The following is a 27,927-nucleotide window of genomic DNA, read 5'->3' as shown; positions in this document are numbered from 1 at the left end:
TCTAGAAGCCTTAGAGGACTAGAATTGGGAACAAAGGGAAACACAAGAGTCAGGATTTGCAACTCGATATAAAAATAAAAGTTGGGGCAGGGGTCTCTGGCCGTATTTCTACTCTGCTTAGCCCTTGGCTCGGCCAGCCCTATTTTGCCTTCTCCTTGTGATTGGTTGAACCGACAGAGGTTGTATGTGATAAGAAGGCCTCTTTTATCTCTGCCTTCGCTTTCCCTGCCCTCTCCTACCCAGCACCCCAGCTCTCCTCCCATGGGATCCGCCCTTCTGGGGACGCTGGATTCTTTTATCTCGCCGGCGCGCCCCTGCAGGCGGCGATATGAGCCGGGACTACAGATCCCGGCATTCCTCACTTCCCGCCCGCCGCCGCCGCCTCCGCCGCCGCGGGGGATCGACCCGGTAGTATCTCTTCTCCAGCAAAGGTTCCCAGTACCGGCGCCACTTGCCACCGGGGATCTTGGGGGATTCAGGGGCCGGCCTGCGGGAGGCGGGCACTGCTCAGGGTGACAGCGCGAGAGCATGGCCATGAATCTGCGCTGGTTGAGCGCGGGTCCCTGCTGGCGCGCGGTGCGGGGCGCTTGCGGGGAGCTGCGCGCCTACGGGATGCTGCGCGCTTGGTCCCCGCGCTGCGCAGCCGGACGCCTGTGCCGCCCCCCTGGTACCGCTTGCGGCGAGCAGAGCCGCGGGCTGGGGTACGGACCCCCCGTGGGAGGCGGCTCCCGGCTGAGAACTCGGCTAGCCGCGGGGCTCGCGGGGCTGGTGGGACTGGCCGCCGTCGCCTTCGGGCACGTGGAGCGGGCCGAGATGGTGCGCAAGAGCTCCGGGGCGCAGAGCGCATCTCTCGGCAGGCCCGAGGAGGAGGACGATGAGCTGGCCCGCCGCTGCCGCTGCTTCATGGCCCCGCCGGTGACCGACCTGCGCGAGCTGCGGAGGAGGCCGGACGACATGAAGACCAAGATGGAGCTGCTGATACTGGAGACCCAGGCCCAGGTGTGCCAGGCGCTGGCACAGGTGGACGGGGGCGCCCGCTTCTCTGTGGACCGGTGGGAGAGGAAGGAAGGTGAGGAGGTCGGCCCCTAGCGGGGGGTGGAGATGGGGAAAAGAGGTCGGGTTTTAGTTTGCGGGGAGAAAATGACTCAGAATAAGGAATGGGAGTAAGGAAGGGGTACCTACACAGCGGCTGCCAGGTTAAAAGGTTCACCTTTAAAACGGTTGACACTGACAGGGTCATCAGCCCTCACCTTGCAGGTGTGGACCCAAACCTGCTGTCACTCTAGTACTGAACATTTCCAAAGTCTGCAATTTTATATGGCACTTCTCAAAGAAGTCTTAAGGTCAGTTTTAACCCACAGGCAAGGATGCCCAAGGTTGTAATTCAGCATAGGTTTGTCTCTACATTTTATCTCTTTCTCCGGGTTCGTTTACCCATTCTCCTTCTCTGGAGATGGAAAGAGAAAGTCTCTTCCTTACTGTCAGCTAGACTCCTCCTGCTGAGGGTGTTGTGTCATTGTGTCTTTTACCCAGGTTTTGCAAGAAATGGCTAGCAGTTCAGCCAAGTGCACCCGTTATATTTCCTGCTAGAAGAATCTTTACCTCAGTTGGCAAAATACTGAAGTATTAAAGCCCAGTTCTTATAGAGTCATATATTCATGTTATTACCTATACGGTGAAACCCTGTATCTTGGTTATAAACTTAAAGGATTTTTGATCCTTCTTACCTGGAAATACTACAGCAACTTCTTATCAGCTGGTTTTGGATTGTGATATTGACCCATTTATTTTAAATGAAACTAAATCTGGTTTTCTTAGTGTTTTCCATCTTGTAGCTTTTTTTTTTAAGCCTTCTTCTTTTTTTTTTTTTTTCCTGGCCTTGCCTCGTGGCTTGTGGGACCTTAGTTCCTTGACCAGGGACTGAACCTTGGCCCTCAGCAGTTACAGTTCAGAGTCCTAACCACTGGACTGCCAGGGAATTCCCTATCTTGTAATGTTTATAAGTGAAGACTGTTGATTCAGGAGACAACCTGGACTGGCTGTGTGACCTTCGAAAGTTACTTTTTGTGCCTCTGTTTCCTCATCTATGAAATGAAATTTTATATGAGGGTATTGTAACGATAAAATAACATGACTATATATGAACTGCTGCAGATACTGTTTGATGCTTAGAAAGCACTTAGACAAATTGTTTGGGCCATTTGCTAGTTGTGTGTTTCTGGAGATGGTGTTTTGCTTTCTGGGCCTCAGTTTTCTCATTTGAAATATACAAGGATTGTACTGGATCCCATCCAGCTCTAAAAATTCTTAGAAATAAAACAAGCCAAACATGAAACTTCAGGAAACAATTAATTCTAGTGTCCTAAAAAACAAACATACCAGCTACCGGGAGTAAAGCTCATACTGACTCTTTGCAACCCCAGGGGCTATAGCCCCCCAGACTCCTCTGTCCAAGGAATTCTCCAGGCAAGAATATTGGAGTGGATTGCCATTTCCTTCTCCAGGGGATCTTCCCCACAAAGGGATCGAACCGTTTCTCTTACGTTTGCTGCATTGGCAGGCGGGTTCTTTACCGCTAGCACCACCTGAGAAGCCTTAAAGGTCATACACCTAAATGTTAATATGTATCTCACTCAGTTTAAGCCTCCGAATCCCTTAAGCATTCAAATATCTACTGTTTTTTAATTACCTCTAAACAAAATGAAAAGGCAAACAGCACACTTGAGAGAAAAACAATTGAAACAATATGGAACTCTTAAATTTGGTAGTAATAGAACATTCTTCAAATATATTCATTCCAGTTTTTAATCTTAGTTTTCTCACATCCCATAACAAATAGATGCCATTCTGATTGGTCTTATTTAAAGGGAAACTATTTCAGTAATTTAGAGGATGATGTAAGGATGTAGGGGCTTCCCAGGTGGCTCAGTGGTAAAGAATCTACCTGCTAATGCAGGAGATATGGGTTCCAAGCCTGGGTTGGGAAAATCCCCTAGAAAAGGAAATGGCAACCCACTCCAGTATTCTTGCCTGGAAAGTCCCATGAACAGAGAAGCCTGGTGGGCTACAGTCCATGGGGTTGCAGAGAGTCAGACAGGACTTAGCAACTAAACAACAACAAACAATGACATAGAAGAAATGGTGATGTGAAGAGTTAAAATATTTGCTAATAGTCAATAGAAAATATCATAGTGCTAAGCTGGTTATCTAATTTTATTGTACTTAACACTTATAAATATACTGATATTATGGACGATTTGGAAAGTAGAGAAGGAAGATAACTCCTAATCCCACTTTCTTCTTGCAGCAGTAGTTTTCAGCTTTGCACATACCCTTACATTCTCTCCTCATTTTACATTTCTCTTCACAGGAGGTGGTGGCATCAGCTGTGTACTTCAAGATGGGCATGTTTTTGAAAAGGCTGGGGTTAGCATTTCTGTCGTTCATGGAAATCTTTCTGAGGAAGCAGCAAAACAAATGAGAAGCAGAGGAAAACTACTGAAGACAAAAGATGGTAAATCAGACAATCTCGGTTCAGTTCAGTCCAGTCGCTGAGTCATGTCCGACTGTTCACGACCCCGTGGACCACAGCACACCAGGCCTCCCTGTCCATCACCAACTCCTGGAGTCTACTCAAACTCATCTTAAACTCATCTCCATTGAGTCAGTGATGCCATCCAACCATCTGTCGTCCCCTTCTTCTCCTGCCTTCAATCTTTCCCAGTATCAGGGTCTTTTCAAATGAGTCAGCTCTTTGCATTAGGTTGTCAGAGTATTGGAGTTTCATCTTCAACATCAGTCCTTCCAGTGAACACTCAGGACTGATCTTTAGGATGTCCTTGCAGTCCAAGGGACTCTCAAGAGTCTTCTCCAACACCACAGTTCAAAAGCATCAATTCTTCGGTGCTCAGCTTTCTTTATAGTCCAACTCTCACATTCATATATGACTACTGGAAAAACCATAGCCTTGATGAGACAAACCTTTGTTGGCAAAGTAATGTCTCTGCTTTTTAATATGCAGACAATCTCAGCAGCCTTTAATAGTTCCTGCAAACCTTTTCTCTCTATAAGTTTTATTTGTAAAATTAACATTGATTCTGTAAAATTCCATTCAGGTGCGTATACCAGATGAGCCTGTTCACAGTTACTCTTTTTTAATGACAACCCACTCCAGTATTCTTGCTTGAGGAATTCCATTGACAGAAGAACCTTGTGGGCAACAGTCCATGGGGTCGCAAAGAGTCAGACATGACTGAGCAACTAAGCATACACACAAACATGTAGTATATATACACACACACACATTTGCACATAGGCACATGTGCTAAAATGTTAACAGTTGTCTGTTTGTTCGTTTTTTGACCCTGAGGTATGTGGGATCTTAGTTCCCTGACCAGGGATTGAACTGCAGGCTTTCGGCAGTCAGAGCGAGGAGTCCTAAGCTCTGGATCACCTGGGGATTCCTTACAATTATTTTTTTAAAATTATGTTTTAAGAGATAAATTAAAAAGCGGCCTTTGAAAATTGATTCAGAAACCATGTCGGAGTTAATTTGTATCAAGCCAGGTGTTCAAGTGCAGTTCTCTGTATTCCTTTCCAGGTAAATTGCCGTTTTCTGCTATGGGCGTGAGCTCTGTCATTCACCCCAAGAATCCTCATACTCCTACTATCCATTTCAACTACAGATACTTCGAGGTGGAAGAAGCGGACGGTAAGTGTCTCAAGCTGTGAAAAGTATTATTGTGCAAAATGAGTATTTTAAAACAGGTTACTAGGCATAACATCTAAAGTCAAGAAAAATCAAGTACAGTCTTAATTGTTTCAGGAGGCACGTGAAGGCTTACTCCTTGGCAGGTGCAATGGATTGTATACACTAGACGTGAAAAGTGAAAGGAGTATTGGCTGGACTCTGATGTCCCCATATTTCCTCCAACACAAGGAATGGTGTAATGCACCTGAACCAAAAGTGCACATAGGGGTCTTTGCAAATAGCAGTTTATTATGAACAAAGGGAAACCTCACGGGCCCTGTTAAGTTGCCATTGAGAACTTGCTTTTGGAAATTATTTTCCACATACGTAGCTTTGCCAGTCCCAGTCCATTATCAGTGGCTTTAAGATGGGGTACAGTTGATCATGCCTCGTGATGTAAATATAGTTCCAGCCTCTGTGTGCCATTAGTTGGGCTATTACCCTGTCCAAGCTCTTGAGCAGTGCCTGCCGCTGCTGTGCGTGCCTCTGCAGGTGATGGCACTTAAAGCAATGTGCCTAACTTTTCCTTTAGAGCAGCATCCACTTGAATCACGTGTCTTGATTTCGTAGGTAACACCCTGTGGTGGTTTGGTGGTGGATGTGACCTTACCCCAACATACCTGAACCAAGAGGATGCGGTCCATTTTCACAGGACTCTCAAGGAGGCATGTGACCAGCATGGTCCAGATCTCTATCCCAAATTTAAAAAGTGGTAGGTAAAGTTATTGAACTATTCATGATCCCTACATGTTTACCATTCCTTCTGTAGCTGCTGAAGGCACTACTGTGTCACTACATACCTTTTGCAGCTTATGAAGGTTGAACTGTTTTCTTTGCCCAGCAGAAGTGAGATACCAGTTTTACATGGTTTTAATGTTAAACCAGATGATTAGTATATAAACTTGAAGGTGATCTATGCCTGAGAATCAGAGGCTTTTTAATCCTAAGTTGGGATACAGTAAGTCCCCTACAAATAAACAAGTTCCATTCCGAGAGGGCGTTCATAAGTCCAGTTTATTCATAAGTCCAACAGAGTTAGCCTAGGTACCCAGGTAATATAGTCGGTCATATAGGATTGTACTGGAATAGATTTATAATGTTTTTCACACAAATAATACATAAATAGATAAACAGACAGGAAATAAAACATTTTTAATCTTACAGTACAGTAACTTGAAAAGTACAGCATAGTACCAGCTACAGACTGCCATTTTTGTGCTTGCTTCTGAGCATCCTGGGCTTGAAATAAGGATACTGAACACTGTGTAGTACTGTACAGTAAAGTGCACAGAAGCACATGTACTTGCAGAGGATGCATGCGTGTGACAGTGTACACCAGACATGGGAACTAACTTAGAAGATTGGGCATGCACAACTGTAGAATCTTTGAAAATTTGCAACTTGAAGGTTTGTATAAGGGACTTACTGTATTAAATTCTCGCCCCACATGAGGATTATCATCTCGTTGTTGCCATAGAAATGTGTTCGAGCATGGGAAAAGTTGGAGAACTATTAGGGGAGGTGCAAATGTACTGGAGATTTGGGACAAGGAGAACACTGGGATTGGAAGCTTTGTGAAAGAAACTCTTAATGATAAAAGAGTTACCCAGGGTATTTGATAGATATGAAATGGAATCTCTGCATAAGTTATCTGGAATAAGAATAAAGTACTCATCACTGCTTAGAACTAAATGCCATTCTAGAAAAAGGAGGAACAGAAAGGGTTTGGGGTGGGTTGTTTTTTGCTTCGTTTTTAGTGTTAATATTTGTAGAATCTTGCTGTTATTTATGTAAGAATATGGAGTTCATTTTAAAATCTTCAGAAAAGATAAGATATTTACATAACCTCTTTTTGATTTGACATTGCCACTGAACACTGCACAGCCATGGACACAGAGGTGTAAGAATTGTTTTTTTGTTACATATTAGCTTCCTTCCAGCAGGAGAATGGGATATTCTCTTTTTTTTTGGTTTGCTTTTATCCCTGTTACTGAAGAACTTTATCTGAGTCGTATTAAGAAAATATCTCAGATACAGGCTAGTTAAAAAGTTTTTAGTGTATTTAGTTAAATCTCTTAATTTCATAATCCCACGAATAGAGATGTGGAAATAATATGATTTCATTAAAGCTGGCTTTACAGCCTTGCTCTGGCTGTTCTTTAACTCTGTTAATAAAATGTATGTGTGGAAAAAAGTCAAGAAGTTGCAGTCAAGGTGAATTATACCAGTGCATCAGTTCTAGGGATATGTATCTTCTGCCCCTCCCCCCCGCCGACCTTTTAAAAAATTTTAAACTATTAGGGCTATTTTCACGATAACCTTTCAGTAGTTTTTAGTTTTTGTTTGTACAATTTTTTCTGTTTACAAACCCTTTTATATCGAGATAATGGAAAGAAGTTAACTATTTCCACGAAGTCAGCTGTACCACAGATTTAGCAATTAGGTGACTTAGGAAATCTGCTCTAGTAGGCACAGGTGGGGAAGACTGGAGAACAAAGTGATAGTCTCATGTGCTGGTTCAGAAGGGCAACCTTTAACGTTCTGAGGACTCTTATTCTCTGAACATTTCCTTCCACCGACCCTCCCCTGAGTCACGCATACTGTAGAGTCATCACGTTTTATTGCTGAGAGAGACCTTAGAGGTAATTTACTGATTACCTCTAAGAACTGAATTCAGAGAACTGATTCAGAGAGCTTAGGGGTTAGCACCTGGTCATGGACTTGGTTGGTGTCATTGTTGGTGGAGGGTTCCTGCCTCCTGCAAAAGCAGCAATGTTTCCGAGGGCAGCAGCATCACTTGTTTTAAGAAATAAGAGTATTAAGAGCGGACTCTGTTTTTCTTTTCAGTAAAGGTCTTACAATGCCACGTTAGATAGATATGTATTCACTTGCCTACTTGATTTGTAGGTAAAAGTGTAAGTGTTTTCTACATTGGTAATAACTGCAGGAAATCTGTCTAAAAGTCTAGTTTCATTTCAGATGTGGACGAAAAGAAAGGGCACTGTGCTGGCATTAGTCAGGGATGGTGCTATAAGCTGAAATGCTCACACTGATTTTCACACACGTCTCTTTTTCCTTCTGTGGTCTTGCTGTGTTTTCCAGGTGTGACGATTACTTTTTTATAGCCCATCGTGGGGAGCGGAGGGGTATCGGGGGTATCTTTTTTGATGACCTCGACTCTCCATCCAAGGAGGAGGTGTTTCGCTTTGTGCAGAGCTGTACCCAGGCGATCATTCCTTCTTACGTCCCCCTTGTGAAGAAGCACTGTAATGACTCCTTCACTCCCCAGGAGAAGTTGTGGCAGCAGCTCCGAAGAGGACGGTGAGTGAGCGATGAACCCTCTCATGTCATAAGAGGTGGGAGGGTGGAGCGGAGCAACTGTAATAACAGTGGCTGATGGTCATCTTGGGCAGTACTTTGTCAGAGCTGTGTTAATGCTCACCCTGATTTCTTTTCATAACTAGATAAATAACAAAGTGAAGTAAAAAAACACTGTCAAATAGTGTTATAAAAAGAGCAAAGTTTGTTTAATCTGTCTGTACATTAGAGACTCATATTAGGCTTATAGTAAGTACTTGTTGAATTTAATTCGGCTGATTTCTTTTAGTTTGTCTTCAAACAATACCTTCCAACCTTCTGCCAAGGTAGGAGAATCATTTAATGTTTTTGCTGCTTTGTAAATTCTGAATCATACCTTTTTTTGTTTAACGTCAGGTTTTCATGGAAGTCATTATACTGAAAATGATTGTTTTAGAAATTGTTAGGGAACTGTAATGATATTTGTTTGTTATGGAACTGTTCATATGTGCTGGCCAGTACATTAGGCTGTTTGCCTCTAATTTTCATCACAAACCTGTGGAATTGGTATAACTATCATCATTTTACAGATGATAAAACTTAGTGAAGTAAGTCCCTTGCCCAAGTTTACACAGCTGGTAAATCAAAGATCCCAGATGTGGAACCAGGTCATTGTGCCTTCAAAACTTGCAGACCTTCTTCCATGTGAATGGTTAAGCAGTTAGTGTTTCCAGCCACGGTGCTCACTTTGGCCACCCTGCTTTGTGCGCTGAGTTGGTGAGCTCAGTTGGATGACCCACGTGAGGGCATCTTCAGCTGGGGTGTGATTGTGGATCTGCTGCAGATTAGCCACTGTTTCTCATTACCATCTTAATCGCATGTGTTCTACTGGTCCATGCCTACAAAAATGGATTTTCTCATTTATATTAATTCTGTCCTGGGCATATGAAGCTTTGGGAACTTAAGGAGATAAGGCTAATGCCCTGAAAACGTTCACTTAGATACTGTTCCAAGTCTTAAGATAAATGTTTGTTGTTTACTCTTTCTTAGAACTGCCTGTGCCTGCCTGCTCCCTGTGTATAAAACTCGGGAAAATGAGAATTTCATTGTGTTCTCGTCAGACATGTATTAAACAGGGGCATTTTTTTTTAGGACGGGTGTGTTTTTTGGTCCTATGGTTTCCCAAATACATCCTTACTCCTCCTTCCCTTTCTCTTGACATTTATCGTATGCCCCCATGGCTAGGGCCCATGCTGGGCAGAGATGTTCACAGTTTAGTAGGGAAGACCATCCCAAGAGGGTAAATTAAAACTCTGGAAGAAATGAAAACGTAAAACAACAAAAAAAGAGAAACTAAAAATTAATAAATAAATAAACCAAACTCTGTGGAAAGTGCAATGTTCTAGTTTTACGTGAGATTTCTTATGCAAAGCCAGCAGGGTTTGTGACTACTTATGAGGTGAAGCCTTTAAAACTTTTTGGACATAGGAATAATGTCTTATTCTGTTTATTATTGTTATTAATTGACAGTGTATTTTGAGAGTTCCATTTGTGTGTATCATTGCATGTCGTGTTTTTTGAATTGGGCAGAATTCAAAAATTTGGCAGGGGTGTTAGGTTAATTTTCTGTGGTGTGGTGGGTGACGATACTTTCAAAGAGAGGCAGAGGCCCCTTCTACTGTCCTTATCTCTGGGCCTTAAAATGGCAGTCAATTCTGGGACTTAAGATAACCCCAGCTCTTTTTTTGTGGTTTTGAGCCCTGACGTCACTTTCTTACGTGGCATTCATAACCCATTATCTATATTACTTTTCCCCACTTCCTGTCGCCCCAAATACAACTTTCCCCTGTGGTAGTCAGGCTGCTTATCTTTTGACTTTACAGCCTCTTTGGCAATCTCATTTAGTCTTGTGGTGGTAGACTGGTAATGAACCTGCCTGCCAATGCAGGAGAGGCGGGTTGGGTCCCTAGGTCGGGAAGATCCCCTGGAGGAGGAAATGGAAACCCACTCCATTATTCTTGCCTGGGAAATCCCATGGACAGAGAAGTCTGGCAGGCTACAGTCCATGGGGTCGAGAAGTGTCAGGTACGATTGAACACACGTGCCTGCCCTCAGTTACTTCTGTTCTCTCCCCACACCTTGAACCTCCAGTCTTGGAAGGTTCTTTTCTAGTTTCTTTTTCAGAGAAACTAAACATCTGTAACTTGTTTTGTTGTATTTTGGGACAGGGAAACAGGATACAAGGTAGATATCAGTTATATTAAAGGGAATGGCTGAGGTTCATAGTTTACAGATATCTCGGAGTGGATAAATGTATGGAAAGGATCGGAAAGATCAGATCTAAGCAAAACCTGGTGAAAGTCAGGCTAATACACAGGAAGGAACATTCCTGTTGAGTGAATGTTGAAGGAACATTTCCTGTTCACTCAAACAGGAAAGCAGCACAAGGATTCGCTCATGAGCACAAGAGGCTCATTTGGGAGCTCCTTACAGGGGTCTCTGAACAAGACATCAGTACAAATAGAGAATCACAGCCATCCCTTAAATATCACATTTCAGAAAGATAACATCAGGGGTGAGAAAGGGAGTTGAGAGACTGATGTTTTTTTTTCCTGTGGTCTTAGGAAGAAGTTAAGAAGATTCACTTAAGTTATCTTTTGAAACAGACTAAAGAAGGTATTAGTTATTAGTGCACAAAACTTAGTCGTTGATAAATGATGAGAAGTAGAAAGGGATCCATGAATGTAACTTATTAAATTTTCTCAGAGCCATTGGCAAGTTTCCACAGTGAAGGGTGCTTTCTAAAAATTGAAGCACTGTCGGAATCTAGAGAATATATATATATATTTTAGTTGTGATTAAATTACAGTAACCAGTGCATTAATGATAATAATATCTGAGGGAAGTTTGGACCAAGAGAGTAGTTTTTGAAGGAGTTGAGAAATGATTTGAAGGGGGAACTGTTTGTTGAAATTTTTAGCTTTATGAGTCATTTTCAATTCTTTTGGCTAGTAGAAATGATCTTTTTGAAATATCTCCAAGAAGTTGGAGACAAAAGACCCTTCTATAAAGAATCTTTTGATGTTAAAGGAAATCACAGATTTTTAAGCTAGACAGAGTTTAGATATGACTCTGTGTCTGTTAATGGAAGACTTATATCCTGAACCAGGTTTTAGTTGATGTTAAGGATATTTTTCTAAGAAAATAAAGCTAAGCACTGCAACTCAAATCACTACTACCTGTCATTATGACTTTTGTCATCAATCTGCAGCAAGACAGAATTATATGACTGCTTATTAATGCTATTAACTACTTTAAGGAAAGGAAATATCTGGGATATGTTAGTAACTATAGATGATAGAGTTCTGTTAACTGTTCTTGGCTTTTCAGTTACAAGAACTTTACACTGTCTTAGTTCATGTGAGTTATTAGCAGTAGAATGAAGTCTTTGACTCAAACATCTCAGACTCTATGGGAGACCCAGAGAGAGCTGCTCTATCCTGATAAAGGGTGCCATTTGCTTTTCTTGTTTTTGTGCCTTCAAGTTCTAAGCTTTGTGTTCATCCTGTTTATTTATTGCAAAACATAACCTTGTTGTTTTGTAACTGCTGTGTGCTGGGGCTGAATCTATATCCTCTTGTTTGCTGGGTAGAATACCCTTTTCTTTACGCCTGTCCCGATGGAGAAAAGTCAGCTGATGAGACTGGTGTTTCCTGTGCCAGTTACAGCTGATGGGGTGGGGCTGGTGGGAAGATGCCCACCAACCCCCACACACCTTCCCAACCCATCAACCCCCCATGAAGTATAAGACTATACTCACCAGCTCTTAATCTTTTTTGATGTCTTCATCTCAGGTATGTAGAATTTAACCTGCTGTACGATCGGGGTACAAAGTTTGGCCTCTTCACTCCGGGATCCAGGATTGAAAGCATCTTGATGTCTTTACCTCTCACTGCCCGGTAAGCATAACTCATGAGAATGATAGTTACTCCCCACCCCCCCAGTCCTCTGACCCCTACAAAGCATGAACATTGATACCACAAATAGCTTTCCTAAAGACTTCCTTGGTTTTGACTTTGCTGTCTTTATAAGAAAATCACAGGCAAAAAAGGAATAGGCAACAGCCTGCAATATGTATATGACCCCAAGAGCCCAAGATATTTATTATTCAACCCTTTTCAGGGAAAGTTTGCTAGTTGTTTTAGTTGCTAAGTCGTGTCTGACTCTGCGACCCCATAGACTGTAGCCTGCCAGGCTCCTCAGTCTGTGGGATTTCCCAGGCAAGAATACTGGAGTAGGTTGCCATTTCCTTCTTCAGGGGATCTTCCCGATCCAGGAATTGAATCCGTGTCTCTTGCCATCAGTGAAGCCCAAAGTTTGCCAGCCCCTGGTCTAAACTAGTGTTTACCAGAGTTCATACTACAGTTTAGCCATTTTCACCATTGTTTATATATTTGTATATAATCTGACATATTATTTACTTAAATTTTATACTCATATTTTTCAGAGAGAAGATTAAAGGCAAACCAACATTTTTGTCATGAATAGAAATGAACACATTAAAATAAAAGAAAAAGTACTAAGCTAAAAAAAAAGTTTGCCCATGGATCATCTGAGGTTCTATACTTCACAAAACCCTAGATTGTAATAAAAGTGTGTTTTGGCTCTGGAGTATTAATATTAGCTAGACTATGCTCCAAGAATTATTAAGAAACTTTATTTCTTTAGCAGCAAATATTTTTTGAAAGCTTAGTGAAGACAAAGAGTTAGAGGACTTTTTATTACCCTTAGAATTTTATTTAGTTTAGATAAAGAGGTGTGTATGTTGTTATTTATTTTTTATTGTTATTACATGTGTTTGCTTCTGTTTTGAACCTTCATAGATGGGAGTACATGCATTCACCCTCAGAGAACTCTAAAGAAGCTGAAATTCTGGAAGTTTTGCGCCACCCGAGGGACTGGGTGCCTTGATGCAGACAGAGCAGCCTTCCTGGGGCCTGGGGGACACTCAGTGCACTTCCTGATCCACTGGCCGACACCACCCCCACGGTGTGGCACGTAGTTACCTGTGTCTTAGAGCTCAAGGCTTCTTTCTCTACCCTGGAGTCTGCCTCCTTGACAGGTGGTGAAATGTGTGTTAAGCACTGGACGCTTCCGCCAGATGCTGTTGGTGGGTGGTGAGGTGGCACCTTGTCAACTAGTTGATGTAAAAACTCATTTGTACTTTAGAATCATTTTATATGACAAGTTTACAAACAAGGACATTGTATTTCCAAGAATTGGTTAAGGGGATCTAACTATTATAATTTGTTTCAGGAAACTTCTCATGTTACTTTTACTTCATGTATTTTTTAAAGATTTAGTTTCTGCCACAAAAATCTGTTTTGGGGTAAATTTTATTTTCATTAATTCAATAAGATTTAGAATGGTAATTTTAGAAAGCTGCTGGAAACAAAGGTAAAAATTTTACTTTGTCATTGCTGAAGTTTCTTAGATCATAATCTTTATATCTTTAGAAACCATAATTTGGTAAAATATTCATTTTTATAATGATAGATATTTAGAAACACTGGAAATTTTCTTAATTTCTGCATGTGTTACAATTCAGTGATTACCTACAGTTAACTGTAAAGTAACATCACTGTTATTTAAACAAGAAATATCTAAGTGGCAGTTTTGATTTTTGTCGATGTTGAAAGTCTATGCACTTTTCAGCATGAAAGCTTATATCCTTGAATTCTGATATTTGCACACTTCTATTCCAGACACTTCTATACAGAGATTTAGACTAAGGACAATCCGGGGGATTTGTGAATTTAGGGAATGTTTCTCATTTAGGAAGTGAGAAACATTTTCCTTCTCTAATTAGAGCAGACAACTAATGTAAGAAGCATGTAGGCATTTTATAAACATATTTCTTAGAAGATGGATGAATTGAAATCACCCTCTTTTTAAATTAGAGATTCTGCAAGTCTTAACTTTGCTCCTAAGAGAAAATCACAACAGAGTTTCTGAGACTTCTTTGTTCAAATAATAACATGAATGTATTTTATTCATAATATATTGTAGTTTATAAGGAATGGTATCTCCCTACACGTTATTGAGCATTATTTTGGAATATGTTGAATGTATGGTTGTGTGTGACTCTTCAGAGCTTGAAGATGTGTGACTTCTTCAGTTCTCTTCCCACAAGTATGCTGATAAATTTTGTTATGAAGTATAACTAAGGAAGGTTTGTATTTTTCATTTTTTCTAGGATAGTTGATTTAGGAAAGATGAATATTTTTTAGTACTAAAACCATAATTCCTCATTCCTAAATATTTTAGCCAAGAAAAATGTAAGTTTTGTACTTGAGTTTTCATAGCAGGTTTATTCTCAATAGCCATTTGGAAATAACACAAATGCCCGTCAGCAGGTAAATGGATAACCAGGTTATAAGATATCCTTATGTTAAAATACTACTCAACAATGACAGGAAACGTCTACTGATAAATGCAGCAACATGGGTGAATATCAGAAAATGGTTATGCTGAGTAAAAGGAACCAGACACAAAAGAACACACTCACTGTATGACTGCATTATATGAAAACCTAGAAAAGTCAAAACTCTTAACAAGAGAAAGCATATCAGTGACTGCCAGGGGCTGGGTAGGGAAATTCACTGTGAAAGGGAACAGAAGAATGTTTTGAAGTGATGCAGATATTCGGTGTATTGATTGTGGCACTGATACCAGACTGTATACATTTATCAGAGCTCATTGAGCTGGACACTTAAAATCATGGAATTTTATTTTGTTTATGACTTATAATTCAACAAAGTCAGACAAATGAAAAAAAATATTATTAGGCATATAGGAGCAAATGTTCAGTATACTTCGGTTTGCCTTTTACAATAAAAAGTCCCTATCATATAGATCTGCCAACCTTGTGTTTGGGGTTATTGGGCTCTGGGCATTGGACTAATATAAATTTCATAAATTTTGGGTACATGTCAGTTTTTTTATACTCTTCGGTAATCTTGTCTTTTTCTTACAGATGAGACTATAGGGGAAAAAATAGCAGAATTGCGTAACTATTGGAAAATCATTCTGCGGTTATTCAAAGTGAATTTTTGTTTCAAATGTGTATTGATAGAGTCTGCTGGAGGCCCAGGGTACACCTCTAAATGCTTTGGACACCTAACTGCTGCTGTCTCACACATTATATTGATGGTCATAAAGGGTAGAAATTTGGGGGAGGGATATAAATGCTTTGGAGCAAATTTCTAACCTCTACTTTATGACTGTATTCTGCTTACCCACCTGTTCAACTGAGTAATTAATGAGATAAAAACTTCTGCATGCTAAAGAGTGTCAGATTAGAAGACCAAATAATCTTTTTTTTTTTTTTTAAATGCTTTATCCTTCCACGAGTCATTTGCTGTTACAGTTCATCACGGCTGGAATCGTGTTCGGGTTTGTTTTACTTGCGTCTGTGCCTGGTTAGGCTGACTCAGAGGATAGGCTCAGCTCCCATGGTGGATCTAGTGTCTGCAGGTGGCTCAGAGCACACGTTCCGCCCAGCAAGGCAGAGGCGGTGTCTTCTGATCTCACCCCAGAGGCTGTGCAGCGTCGCTTCACCTTCTTTTAGTTACAAGTGAGTCACTAAGAATGACTCCTGATCCACAGGGGCAGGAACTGTACCCCAGCTCTCAGTGGGAGGTGTGCAGTTGTGTGATTCTCAAAATCACAGAATAGATTTGTGCAATTGTGTGATTCTCAAAACCACAGAATAGATTTGGCACCCCTCCCTCATTGCCCTAGTCAAATCCTGTTGCGTCCCCCTTTGAAGTGTTTCTTTTCCCACCTCTGTCCACTGCTATCACTGCTTTGGTCCCACCTTCCCTCTCACCTGAATGTTTGCAATCTACCACCTGCCCTTGGTCACTCTGACCTCCATCCTCTCCCTATAATACTTCACTGAACCCCATAATTATGCCCTCAAATGTACTGAGCAGCCTTCCTTCTCCTACAGAGAAGTTTCTAAGCTCAGTCTGATAGTGAAAGCCATCCACCATCTTTTCCCAGATCTGTCAGCCTTAACTTCTGTTTCCACCCTCCCCTGTGTGGCATTCTCAGACTCATGTCACCACCCCACGTTTTTCTGAGCATTTCAGAAGTTTCTACTATCCGACCTGTGCTCAGGCTGCTGCTATCTCTGTTTGGAGTCTCTGTCTCCTTCAGCACAGTTTAGTCATCACAGTCTGTATTCGTATAGTCATTCAGTGTACACTATACTTATTTCAAAATATTTAAGATGAGTCTATCCATGGGGTCACACAGCAGAGCATCCTCATTTATAACATCTACCTTTGGAATGACGTGTCAACCTTTTCCTTTCAGCATTGTTTTACAACATTATACTGTGGCATTGATAGCTTACGGTGAATGAGGTTGGATTCATGATCTCGGAAGAAGTTTTAGCGTTGGGACCAGGGACCAGCCTTGATCACTCAAGAGCTTTTGTGTAGCAGTTTTATAAAAATGTAAAGAAGGGCAGAGAGAGCTTCTGACATAGACATCAGAAGGGGAACAGAGAATGCCCCACTCTCTAGTCTTAGCAAGGCCTTATATACTTTTATCAGACCCACTCCCCCAACATGCATCTTAAATTAACAGGCTTAGAGTTGACAACAGAAAGGTCTCACCAGGCGGGCTCCCACAGTATACAAGTTTTAAGAATAAGATTAGTCAGAAGGTTCTTGTTACGGAGAAACATCCTTGAGCAAGATACATTGTTATATTAACTAAGACAAAGCAATGTAGAAAAAAAAGTTTGTCCTTTTCTCCTTGAGCGCCTCAGACCCCTCTCTCCTCCTTGAGACCCTGGACTTAACCTACCTAGGAATTTTGGCTTCCTTTAGAACTGTCTCATTCCTGGTCTGTGAAGACAGAAGTTCCCAGTATACATCTTTTAAGAACCCATTTAGAAATTGTTTTCAAGAGTGTTTGTATTGTTGCTGTCAAATATTAACTATGTATTCGAAATCCCACATTTATAGAAAGTTGCTTCTTTCCAAATAAACATATGAATTCTACTTTCATAATAGACTTAAATTAGCATATTCAAGTTAGTGAAGCTTAGACATTTACAATTTACAGTTACTGATTATCTTTGTGTTATGACCTGAAACTGGCATGGGTCGCACAAAGTAAACCTCTCAGACCTGTTTCTATAGGTGGTTTTACTCTACACACACCCCACATCCACTGGCAGAGCAAGGTGATTAAACTGTTCCCATCTTCTAATGGGCACACTTGATTTTGATTCTAGAAGTTAAACATATTAGTATTTTAAAGTATCCTTCACTTACTAATTCCTGTTCACATTTCAAAACATGTTTGAATGTAACACTTGACATACTCTAATCCACCATAGTTTCAATCAGTTGACACAAATTCAGTCACTTAGGAATGCAAGTTGACTTTGTGGTCATGTAAGAGTTGCTGCATCAACTCTGTCATGAATGTATTTTCTTAGAGATGGTTAGGGAGGTTCCAAACTAAAGTTCACAATTAAGTTGTACTAGTTGAGAATTGATGCTTTTGAACTGTGGTGTTGGAGAAGACTCTTGAGAGTCCCTTGGACTGCAAGGAGATTCAACCAGTCCATTCTGAAGGAGATCAGCCCTGGGATTTCTTTGGAAGGAATGATGCTAAAGCTGAAACTCCAGTACTTTGGCCACTTCATGCAAAGAGTCGACTCATTGGAAAAGACTCTGATGCTGGGAGGGATTGGGGGCAGGAGGAGAAGGGGACGACAGAGGATGAGATGGCTGGATGGCATCACTGACTCGATGGACGTGAGTCTGAGTGAACTCTGGGAGTTGGTGATGGACAGGGAGGCCTGGCGTGCTGCAATTCCTGGGGTCACAAAGAGTTGGACACAACTGAGCGACTGAACCGAACTGAGTTGAAGTCTCTGTTATTTAACAGCAAGTGAATAATGGATTTTTAGAGTAAAAGTCTTCCTAGTTGTTTATCTGTGCTTGCATGTGTGTGTGCATACTAAGCCACTTCAGTTGTGTCTGATTCTGTTCGACCTTATGGGCTGCAGTCTGCCAGGCTCTGTCCACAGGCAAGAGGACCGGAGTGGTTTGCCATGTCCTCCTCTAGGGGATCTTCCCAACCCAGGGATTGAACCCATTCTCTTATGTCTCCTGCATTGGCAGGTGGGTTCTTTAGCACTAGCACCACTTGGGAAGCCCTTATCTTATGCTTACGTATGATAAAATGTGCTTCTGTTTTTTGATTTGATGAGGCATCCTGAGGCTTTTAGAATACTCCATGCTTGCTGCTTGACATCTTTCTAACCATGAGTATAATATGCAAAATTTCGACCCAATTTATCCATTCTTTTAGTTCAAGTTGTAGTTTAACTGTGAAAAATAATTTGGTAGATATTCTCAATATTTAATATTGTCAACTGAAAAAAGTACACAAGTAAAAGTTGAGAGTCATGTTTTATTTGGTGACCTTACTGAACATTTTATAGCCCAGGATGGCAACCTCTTAGATAGCTCTGAGAAATAGTTACAAAGAGGAAAGGGGGCAGCCAGGATATAGGGGAGTTTTTGCTGGAAAAAAAGTAGTCAAATATCCATAGATTACTGTAATCACAAAAAATCCCAGATATCTTAAGGTAGTGATTTTAGTGCTTTTCTATGTATGAGGAGATGCAAGAGTCTGGGCTCACTGAAATTATTCCGTTGACATACATCTTAACTAACGCCAGTATTTGTTTTTTTTTCCATCCTGAGTTCCCTTCAGGATGTACTGTTGGGGGTGGCTGCAGAGGTTGATAGCTTTATGGCCAAAACTTATTTGTTCACAGAAATGTAGGTTACATTGTCCATAGTATGAATACAAATTAACTTACTAACTTATGCTGAGTAACTTTTAATTCTTTAGTGTGTACTTGATCTTAGGCTATTAAACAAGAGGATGGCTTTAAAATACTGTGAATATATCTCAAGGAAACAACACACACTTTTCATCTTCACCTCCCTCTTATTTGATGAAGTGAGGAAGATATGGTATCTCTCTTGTAATAGCAAAAGGTGGTCTGCTCAGCTCCACCTAGCTTTGTTTTCTGTGCTCCCTCGGACAGAATTCCTGATTCTCAGAATCTGAGCAGAAGAGCATGGTTGCTGCTTTATGTCACTACATTTGAGGTGGCGTGTTAAACAGCAGTGGATAACTAGAAGACGTTGTGTGCTGAGTCATTCAGCCGTGCCCGACTCTTTGCAACCTGATGGACTGTAGCCCACCGGGCTCCTCTGACCATGGAATTCTCCAAGCAAGAATACTGGAGTGGGTAGTCATTCCCTTCTCCAGAGAACAGATTGAATGTCATTTAAAAAATGAGAAGAGTGAATTTGGTGAGCTTGGCATGCCTGCAAGGCACCTACACCTGTATTTGGAGATGTGAGTCTAAAGCTCAAGCGAGAGAAGTTAAGTCTAGAAATATATATTTACCAATTGTTTGTGTGAAGGTCTTAATTGAAAAAATAGGTGAGCCATCTGGAGAAGCAAGTGTAATGTAATAAGAAAGAGTCAAAGACTGAACTGGGGGCAGAGAAATGAGCAGGGAGAAAGGTGTCAACAAAGGGTCCTGAGAGTAGCTCCCTGAACAAATGGAATAGGGAGGAAGGGAATCAAAAAGGACAAGTTAGGTGTGATTGTAATTAAGGGTTAGAATGTTACTATGTTTCTACATAGACTATATTAAAATAATACATGCTACAATAAACATGTTTGATAACTTAGGAATTAAGTTCAGATTTTTAGAAATGATCTTAGTCTATAAATTACCAAGGTTTTCTCAGGTACTAAAATATGTTAGGTAATAAAATTATTTTCATTGCCATATATTGGATAGTGTCTTTAGTTTCTCAGTGTATGTTAGTTGCACAGTTCAGTCACTCAGTCATGTCCCACTCTTTGTGACCTCATGAATCGCAGCACTCCAGGCCTCCCTGTCCATCACCAACTCCCGGAGTTCACTCAAACTCAAGTCCATTGCGTCGGTGATGCCATCCAGCCATCTCATCCTCTGTCGTCCCCTTCTCCTCCTGCCCCCAATCCCTCCCAGCATCAGAGTCTTTTCCAATGAGTCAACTCTTCACATGAGGTAGCCAAAGTACTGGAGTTTCAGCTTTAGCATCATTCCTTCCAAAGAAATCCCAGGACTGATCTCCTTTAGAATGGACTGGTTGGATCTCCTTGCAGTCCAAGGTACTCTCAAGAGTCTTCTCCAACACCACAGTTCAAAAGCATCAATTCTTCAGCGCTCAGCTTTCTTCACAGTCCAACTCTTCACATCCATACATGACTACTGGAAAAACCATAGTCTTGACTAGACGGACCTTTGTTGGCAAAGTAATGTCTTTGCTTTTGAATATGCTATCTAGGTTGGTCATAACTTTCCTTCCAAGGAGTAAGCGTCTTTTAATTTCATGGCTGCAATCACTATCTGCAGTGATTTTGGAGCCCCCAAAAATAAAGTCTGACACTGTTTCCCCATCTATTTCCCATGAAGTGATGGGACCAGATGCCATGATCTTCGTTTTCTGAATGTTGAGCTTTAAGCCAACTTTTTCACTCTCCTCTTTCACTTTCATCAAGAGGCTTTTTAGTTCCTCTTCACTTTCTGCCATAAGGGTGGTGTCATCTACATATCTGAGCTTATTGATATTTTTCTTGGCAATCTTGATTCCAGCTTGTGCTTCTTCCAGCCCAGTGTTTCTCATGATGTACTCTGCTGCTGCTGCTGCTAAGTTGCTTCAGTCGTGTCTGACTCTGTGCGACCCCATAGTCGGCAGCCCACCAGCCTCAACCGTCCCTGGGATTCTCCAGGCAAGAACACTGGAGTGGGTTGCCATTTCCTTCTCTCTGCATATAAGTTAAATAAGCAGAGTGACAGTATACAGCCTTGATGTACTCCTTTTCCTATTTGGAACCAGTCTGTTCTATGTCTGTCGAGTCCAACTGTTTGTGACCCCATGGACTGTAGCCCACCAGGCTCCTCTGTCCATGGAATTCTCCAAGCAAGAGTACTGGAGTGGGTAGTCATTCCTTTCTACAGGGGATCTTTCTGACTCAGGGATCGAACTCAGGTCTCCTTCATTGCAGGTGGGTTCTTTACCATCTGAACCACCAGGGAAGCCCAGTTTCTCAAGTTTGTGTTTAAATATGAAATTCTTTAGGGTGTCCCTGATAGTTCACTCGGTAAAGAATCCGCCTGCAATGCTGGAGACCTGGGCTCGATCCCTGGGTTGGGAAGATCCCCTGGAGAAGGGAAAAGGCTTCCCACTCTAGTATTCTGGCCTGGAGAATTCCATGGACTGTATAGTCTGAGGGGTCGCGGACATGACTGAGCGACTTTCACTCACATGAAATTCCTGAAGGAACCAGTAGGTGGAGCCCGTTTGCTCAAGAACATCTAACCCTGTGTTGAGTTTTGTTTTTGTTTTGCTGGTGGGTGTTGAGAAATTGAAGAGAAAGGGAGCAGGGTGATGAGAGAGACATAGAACAAGACAGCAAAAGAGGAGAGGGAGGCAGGAAAAGGGAGGAGATGAAAGAGAATGCAGATCTCTCCTTCGCTGAACTGTGGTATAGTCGGAGAGACTATCTAAAGGAGTTATCACATATTTAATCAAGCACAGTTAATTCCACTATGATGTTTCTGTCTTATCAAATGGCTCCACCCTGTTTCACTTCTCTTAAAGACAAAGAGATTCTAAAGTTGGCAATGTCTATAATCCGAATAATTTTGAATGTCTAAAGCAGGGTCTTCATCTTGAGTTCCTACAGAATTTCTGAAGTGTGAGTTGCCTGAAATCATGAGAAAATGTGTGCCTTTTTCTTTGAGTTCCTGATGTTAACTTGACTCAAAAGGATACATAATCCTGAAAAGATGGAGCACCACTCATCTGAATCGAGAGGGTGTCTATGCTCGTGGGAGGGAGTGAGGGGTGGACGTGTGATAGTTCTGTGAGGAAAAATAAGAAAACACCCTCTCTTCAAAAGTTCTATTTTTATGTGTAATGTAATTATTTGTCCATAATAAATTAGTACATTAATGCATATATTCACAAATAAAGATATTGGGGGAGTATTAAAATTAATGACATCAAAATTTCAAAGATTTCTGGTAAAAATAGTGTACATTTTTGTCCTTTTAAAGGACTAAAAATGAAGTTGGAGAATTCAGAAAGCAGAATATCTTGATAAATCAAAGGAAGAAAAAGATAACAATAAAGTTTGTTTTCTTACCCCAGGCTGGTGTCACCAGGGAGGAAATGAAAGTATGCTAATATCTCATCAGTTTTAGAGGGACTAATGGATACTGTCTAAAAGAAATGGAGACTGTAGATGTTAAATAAAGATGTTGTAGTAGAGATGTTCATTGGAATAAAAATATAAACTAGGATTATCCATAAAACTCACAAACATAATATGAGGTGAAAAAAGCAACCTGTAGAATAAAACGTGCAGTTTGATTCTATTTGTATAAAATTCAGAAGATGCAAAGCTAGGCCATAAACTGTATTTAGGTGAAAAAACTAAGGAAAAGCCAAGGACAAATACATTTCTGGTGAGTGGGGAAAAGGACTGAGGCAAAGCTTCCAAGAGCTTCAAAATTAGCAGTGTTCTATTTCTTAGCTGGATTCTTGTATGCAAGCAGCCATTTCAGTATACCAGGGGGATTTTCCTTAATATCCTCATATTTTCTAAATATTAAAAAACAGTAAACGTTTAATTATACCCTTTAAGCTAGGGCAGAAAGATTCTTTTACTTTGATACCAGCATGTATCTACTTCTGTGAGTTTTCCTTTTGGCATCCTGATATGTGTTTCTTTAAAAATCAAGTATTTTTCCCTAATATTTAAATCAGTGTCAATACTTTATGGAAATTTTGGAAAACAGCTGTATCAAAAGGAAATAATCGTCACATTTTGTACCACTGTTCAGAAATAACTATAACCATAACCACTTAATATTTTGGTGTAGTTCTTTCTAGCTACCTCATGTAAATTTGAATTTAGTCAAGTCATACTGTATATACAATTTTGCATACTAATTTCCCCCCTTAACTTTATATCTTAAACACTTCCCTCTGTTATTTAAAATCTTCAAAAACACGGGACAGGCTGGCACCGCAATAGGGGTTTTCTTGAAAAGTGACCTCCTGACTGAGGACTTTTCCCTCAAGGGAATTTCACCTACAGCTGGGCAGGAAATTCAAGAGCTCTTTTCTAGAAAACAATTTCATAGAATAGTTCTAGACAAAAAAAAAAAAAAAAAAAGCTTTACCCCTAGGAGGGATCTTTGGCATTTTCACCATGCACAACTATTTTCTTATCCTGCACCCTCATAACCCCCGACATCTAGCGTTTTCAGTCCAATTTTTGTTGCCTTTTTAAGATCATAGATCATCAGATATTTGAGGAAAACTTCCAAATATAAGAGAGAGAAGCAGAGAAAACAGACATCTCTAATTAATATTTTCAGAAAAGAGATTGAGCTGATCACTTAATAATATAGAAGTTAACAGAAGATAGATCTAAAAGTTTTAAAACAAGTTGCTTTTGTAGATCAGGACTACGGATAGATGACCAGGGGACAGAGAACTGCTACATTTCATTATAAACCTTTATTCCTATTTGATTTTTTAAAATTTATTTTATTTTTTAACTTTACAATATTGTATTGGTTTTGCCATATATCAACATGAATCTGCCACAGGTATACATGTGTTCCCCATCCTATTTGATTTTTTAACTGCTAACATTTATCAGATTAATTTAAAAGTAAAGGCCGTGAATTTTTTTAAGATCTCACATTTTATTTAAGATCTCAAAACCCTTATCATTCTGTATACTTTTCCATCATATAGTTGTTTCTTTTTTTTTTTGAAGTTTGAGAAGATTTATTTTATTAAAATTTTTTGTCTTTTTTTAAAATTTATTTTAATTGGAGGCTAATTACTTTACAATATTGTGGTGGTTTTTGCCATACATTCACATGAATCAGCCATGGGTTTACATGTGTTCCCCATCTCAACCCTCCCTCCCACCTCCCTCCCCATCCCATCCCTCTGGGTCATCCCAGTGCACCAGCCCCAAGCACCCTGTATCCTGTATCACGGACTGGTGATCTATTTCACATATGATAATATACATGTTTCAGTGCTATTTTCTCAAATCATCCCACCCTTGCCTTCTCCCACAGAGTCCAAAAGACTGTTCTTCACATCTGTGTCTCTTTTGCTGTCTCGCATATAGGGTCATCATTACCATCTTTCTAAATTCCATATATATGCGTTAATATACCGTATTGGTGTTTTTCTTTCTAATGTACTTCACTCTGTATAATAGGCTCTAGTTTCATCTACCTCATTAGAACTGATTCAAATGCATTCTTTTTAATAGCTGAGTAATATTCCATATTCAAAAGCAGAGACATTACTTTGCCAAGGAAGGTCCATCTAGTCAAGGCTATGGTTTTCCCAGTAGTCATGTATGGATATGAGAGTTGGACTGTGAAGAAAGCTGAGCGCTGAATAATTGATGCTTTTGAACTGTGGTGTTGGAGAAGACTCTTCAGAATCCCTTGGACTGCAAGGAGATCCAACCAGTACATTCTAAAGGAGATCAGTTCTGGGTGTTCTTTGGAAGGAATGATGCTAAAGCTGAAACTCAAGTACTTTGGCCACCTCATGCGAAGAGTTGACTCATTGGAAAAGACTCTGATGCTGGGAGGGATTGGGGGCAGGAGGAGAAAGGGACAACAGAGGATGAGATGGCTGGATGGCATCACTGACTCTATGGACATGAGTTTGAGTGAACTCCAGGAGATGGTGACGGACAGGGAGGCTTGGCATGCTGCGATTCATGGGGTCACAAAGAGTTGGACATGACTGAGCGACTGAACTGAACTGAACTGAATATTCCATTGTGTATATGTACCACAGCTTTCTTATACGTTTGTCTGCCGATGGACATCTAGATTGCTTCCATGTCCTGGCTATTGTAAACAGTGGTGCAATGAACATTGGGGTACATGTGTCTCTTTCAATTCTGGTTTCCTTGGTATTGATTTTTTTTATCGTGAGTTGCCATTACCTTATCAGTGTTTTAAAGACCTCTTCCTGTTTTTAACTTCATGTTAAGATTCATTAAATGCACGGAATCTTCTAACTAGTTTAAGAGTCAGATATGCTAGGAAAGAATTATTTAACAGGTTCTAATACTCAAGATCCATAGAACTTTCAGTGTGGTACTAAAGTGTCTTTTCTGTCTATACTAATAAGTAAAACTATTTGTCATAAAAAATCACAGATTTCGTACATATCAATGTATATAGGGAAGGCATTTCAAAGGGTGGGTGCTAGACAATGTCCCAGATGTGTGACTTCTTTAAAGGTTCTGCTTGGGAGATTAGAAGTTATATTGAAATCAGTGGCCATCTAACAACTTGACCACTGTTTCTGGGGTTGTATTTTTTAAACATAGCAGCCCTCTGGCTTAACCACAGAAGCATCTCATGAGTTATAGAGGAACTTGAGCAGAGTTGTATTTGTAAAGAAAGAAACCTAAAAAAAATAATAAACATTTCCGTTTTTATAGATCTACTTTGTTTTCTTCAAATTATGTTTTAGTGACAACTTGAAGGACTTGCTACCAGTGGCTGAAAACCTCAACATGGTTTCCTTGGCAATCAGTAGAATATGAAATGGAAATGAAAGGAAAGTTACCTAATGAAAAGCTCATGACTCCTGACTGCTCCTCCTTGATCCCCTCCAGATTAGAGGAAATTCAGTGGAAGTAATGAGCCAGCGTGGGACTTGGAACAAGTAATCTGGCCTCCTCCCTGGACTGTTGATCAAACAATCTGTGTGCTGCCGCTATAATGTTATTAATTCATGGTTGGATCGGTGTGAGATGCGCCACAGGAGAGCAAGGAAATCAGACTGAAAGATGTTTTCTATTTAGGAAAGATGAGTTGTTAGATGGGGAATGCTTCTTCCTGAATGTGGGCTTACTCTCAATGTTTCACCCAGGCCAGATCCTCGCGTGGGCAGGTGGGTGATTCCTACTCTTCTTTTGTGGTATGACATTCTGAGTTCACTGTTGTTTGTTCCTTGTGATTTCTAGTGTCTTTCTGTAATCACAGATAGTCAGAAAAGCCCTAAAGTCCTCTTATTGACATAGCATGAAATTTTATCTGCATTTTTTTAATTTAGAAAAATATTTTAGAATAAGAAGCATACACATTTTGAAAAGCATATGTATGAAGACAACATAGCAATGTTTTCATTACTTGTATCATATCCTTGAACCCTTTAATTTTTCTCACACCAGAAAATATTTTTAATTATATAATTTTTATAAAAATTTAGGTAGGCCTACTAACAACTCATTTCCCTTTTGTTACTCATCTTTTTTTTTTTTAATATAGAGTTTTTGGTTCTTGCTTCCATATCTGTGGTTTGATGTTTATCCTCTGAATTAATTTCAGTTCTTTCTGTTCTTTTACCAAAATACTTTCCTTTGCACATGCACTTGGAATTCTGTATCTCCTCATCATTTTGTTCTTCAGTTAGTTCAGTTCAATTCAGTTGTTCAGTCGTGTCTGACTCTTTGAGACCACATGAACTGCAGCACGCCAGGCCTCCCTGTCCATTACCAACTCCTGGAGTTTACTCAAACTTCTGTCAGTTGAGTCGGTGATGCCATCCAACCATCTCATCCTCTGTCATCCCCTTCTCCTCCCACCTTCAGTCTTTCCCAGTATCAGGGTCTTTTCCAATGAGTCAGCTCTTCGCATCAGCTGGCTAAAGTATTGGAGTTTCAGCTTCAACATCAGTCCTTCCAATGAATATTCAGGACTGATTTCCTTTAGGATGGACTGGTTGGATCTTCAACCAAGGGATTCTCAAGAGTCTTCCCCAACACCACAGTTCAAAAGCATCAATTCTTCAGCACTCAGCTTTCTTTATAGTCCAACTCTTACATCCATCCTTGACTACTGGAAAAACCATAGCTTTGACTAGATGGACCTTTGTTGGCAAAGTAATGTCTCTGCTTTTTAATATGCTATCTAAGAATACTCCTTCCAAGGAGTAAGGGTCTTTTAATTTCATGGCTGCAATCACCATCTGCAGTGATTTTGGAGCCCCCCAAAATAAAGTCTGTCATTGTTTTCACTTTTTCACCATCTATTTGCCATGAAGTGGTGGCACCGGATGCCATGATCTTAGTTTTCTGAATGTTAATCTTTAAGCCAACTTTTTCACTGTCTTCTTTCACTTTCATCAAGAGGCTCTTTAGTTCTTCTTCACTTTCTGCCATAAGGGTGGTATCATCTGCATATCTGAGGTTATTGATATTTCTCCTGGCAATCTTGATTCCAGCTTGTGCTTTATCAAACCCAGCATTTCTCATGATTACTCTGCATATAAGTTAAATAAGCAGGGTGAGAATATACAGTCTTGATGTACTCCTTTCTTCCTTATAGGTAGTAATCTAAATCTAACCTTAAATCATGGTTTCAAATGATGAGGATCTATTAACTTATTTATACTTCTAACATCCTAAAAAGGAATGAAGGGGATTTATAATAACATATGAAGTATAATAGGATGTATTCAATTAAAAGTAAGAAAAGTTGGCAAGGAAAAACTAATGTTGGAAAATTAAGAAGCCAAAGGTGAGATCAGTATAGAAATACTTGCCAATTAGAGTCACACCTGGCTTGGTGCACAATCCCTGGTTTTTGTTCACCAGTTTTAAATCCCCTCCTTGTAGGCTGAGGACTATAACCCACCTGTATG

At 40.4% G+C, this 27,927-nt stretch overlaps 1 protein-coding gene across 1 annotated transcript; it reads left to right on the top strand.

Annotated features, from left to right (window-relative positions):
- Nucleotides 1-393: 393 nt before the first annotated feature.
- Nucleotides 394-14,971, top strand: CPOX (coproporphyrinogen oxidase). Its single transcript, XM_019968039.2, has 7 exons — nt 394-1,069; nt 3,371-3,514; nt 4,601-4,711; nt 5,321-5,462; nt 7,853-8,071; nt 11,902-12,006; nt 12,931-14,971. The coding sequence occupies exons 1-7, from the start codon at nt 529-531 to the stop codon at nt 13,016-13,018; spliced, it is 1,350 nt and encodes a 449-aa protein (XP_019823598.2). The 5' UTR covers nt 394-528; the 3' UTR covers nt 13,019-14,971.
- The last annotated feature ends 12,956 nt before the right edge of the window (nt 14,972-27,927 follow it).

The sequence above is a fragment of the Bos indicus genome, chromosome 1 (assembly GCF_029378745.1).
Source record: "Bos indicus isolate NIAB-ARS_2022 breed Sahiwal x Tharparkar chromosome 1, NIAB-ARS_B.indTharparkar_mat_pri_1.0, whole genome shotgun sequence".
NCBI lineage: Eukaryota > Metazoa > Chordata > Mammalia > Artiodactyla > Bovidae > Bos > Bos indicus.
Note: the sequence above shows the minus strand (reverse complement) of the source record. Positions and strands in the feature narration are given on the sequence as shown.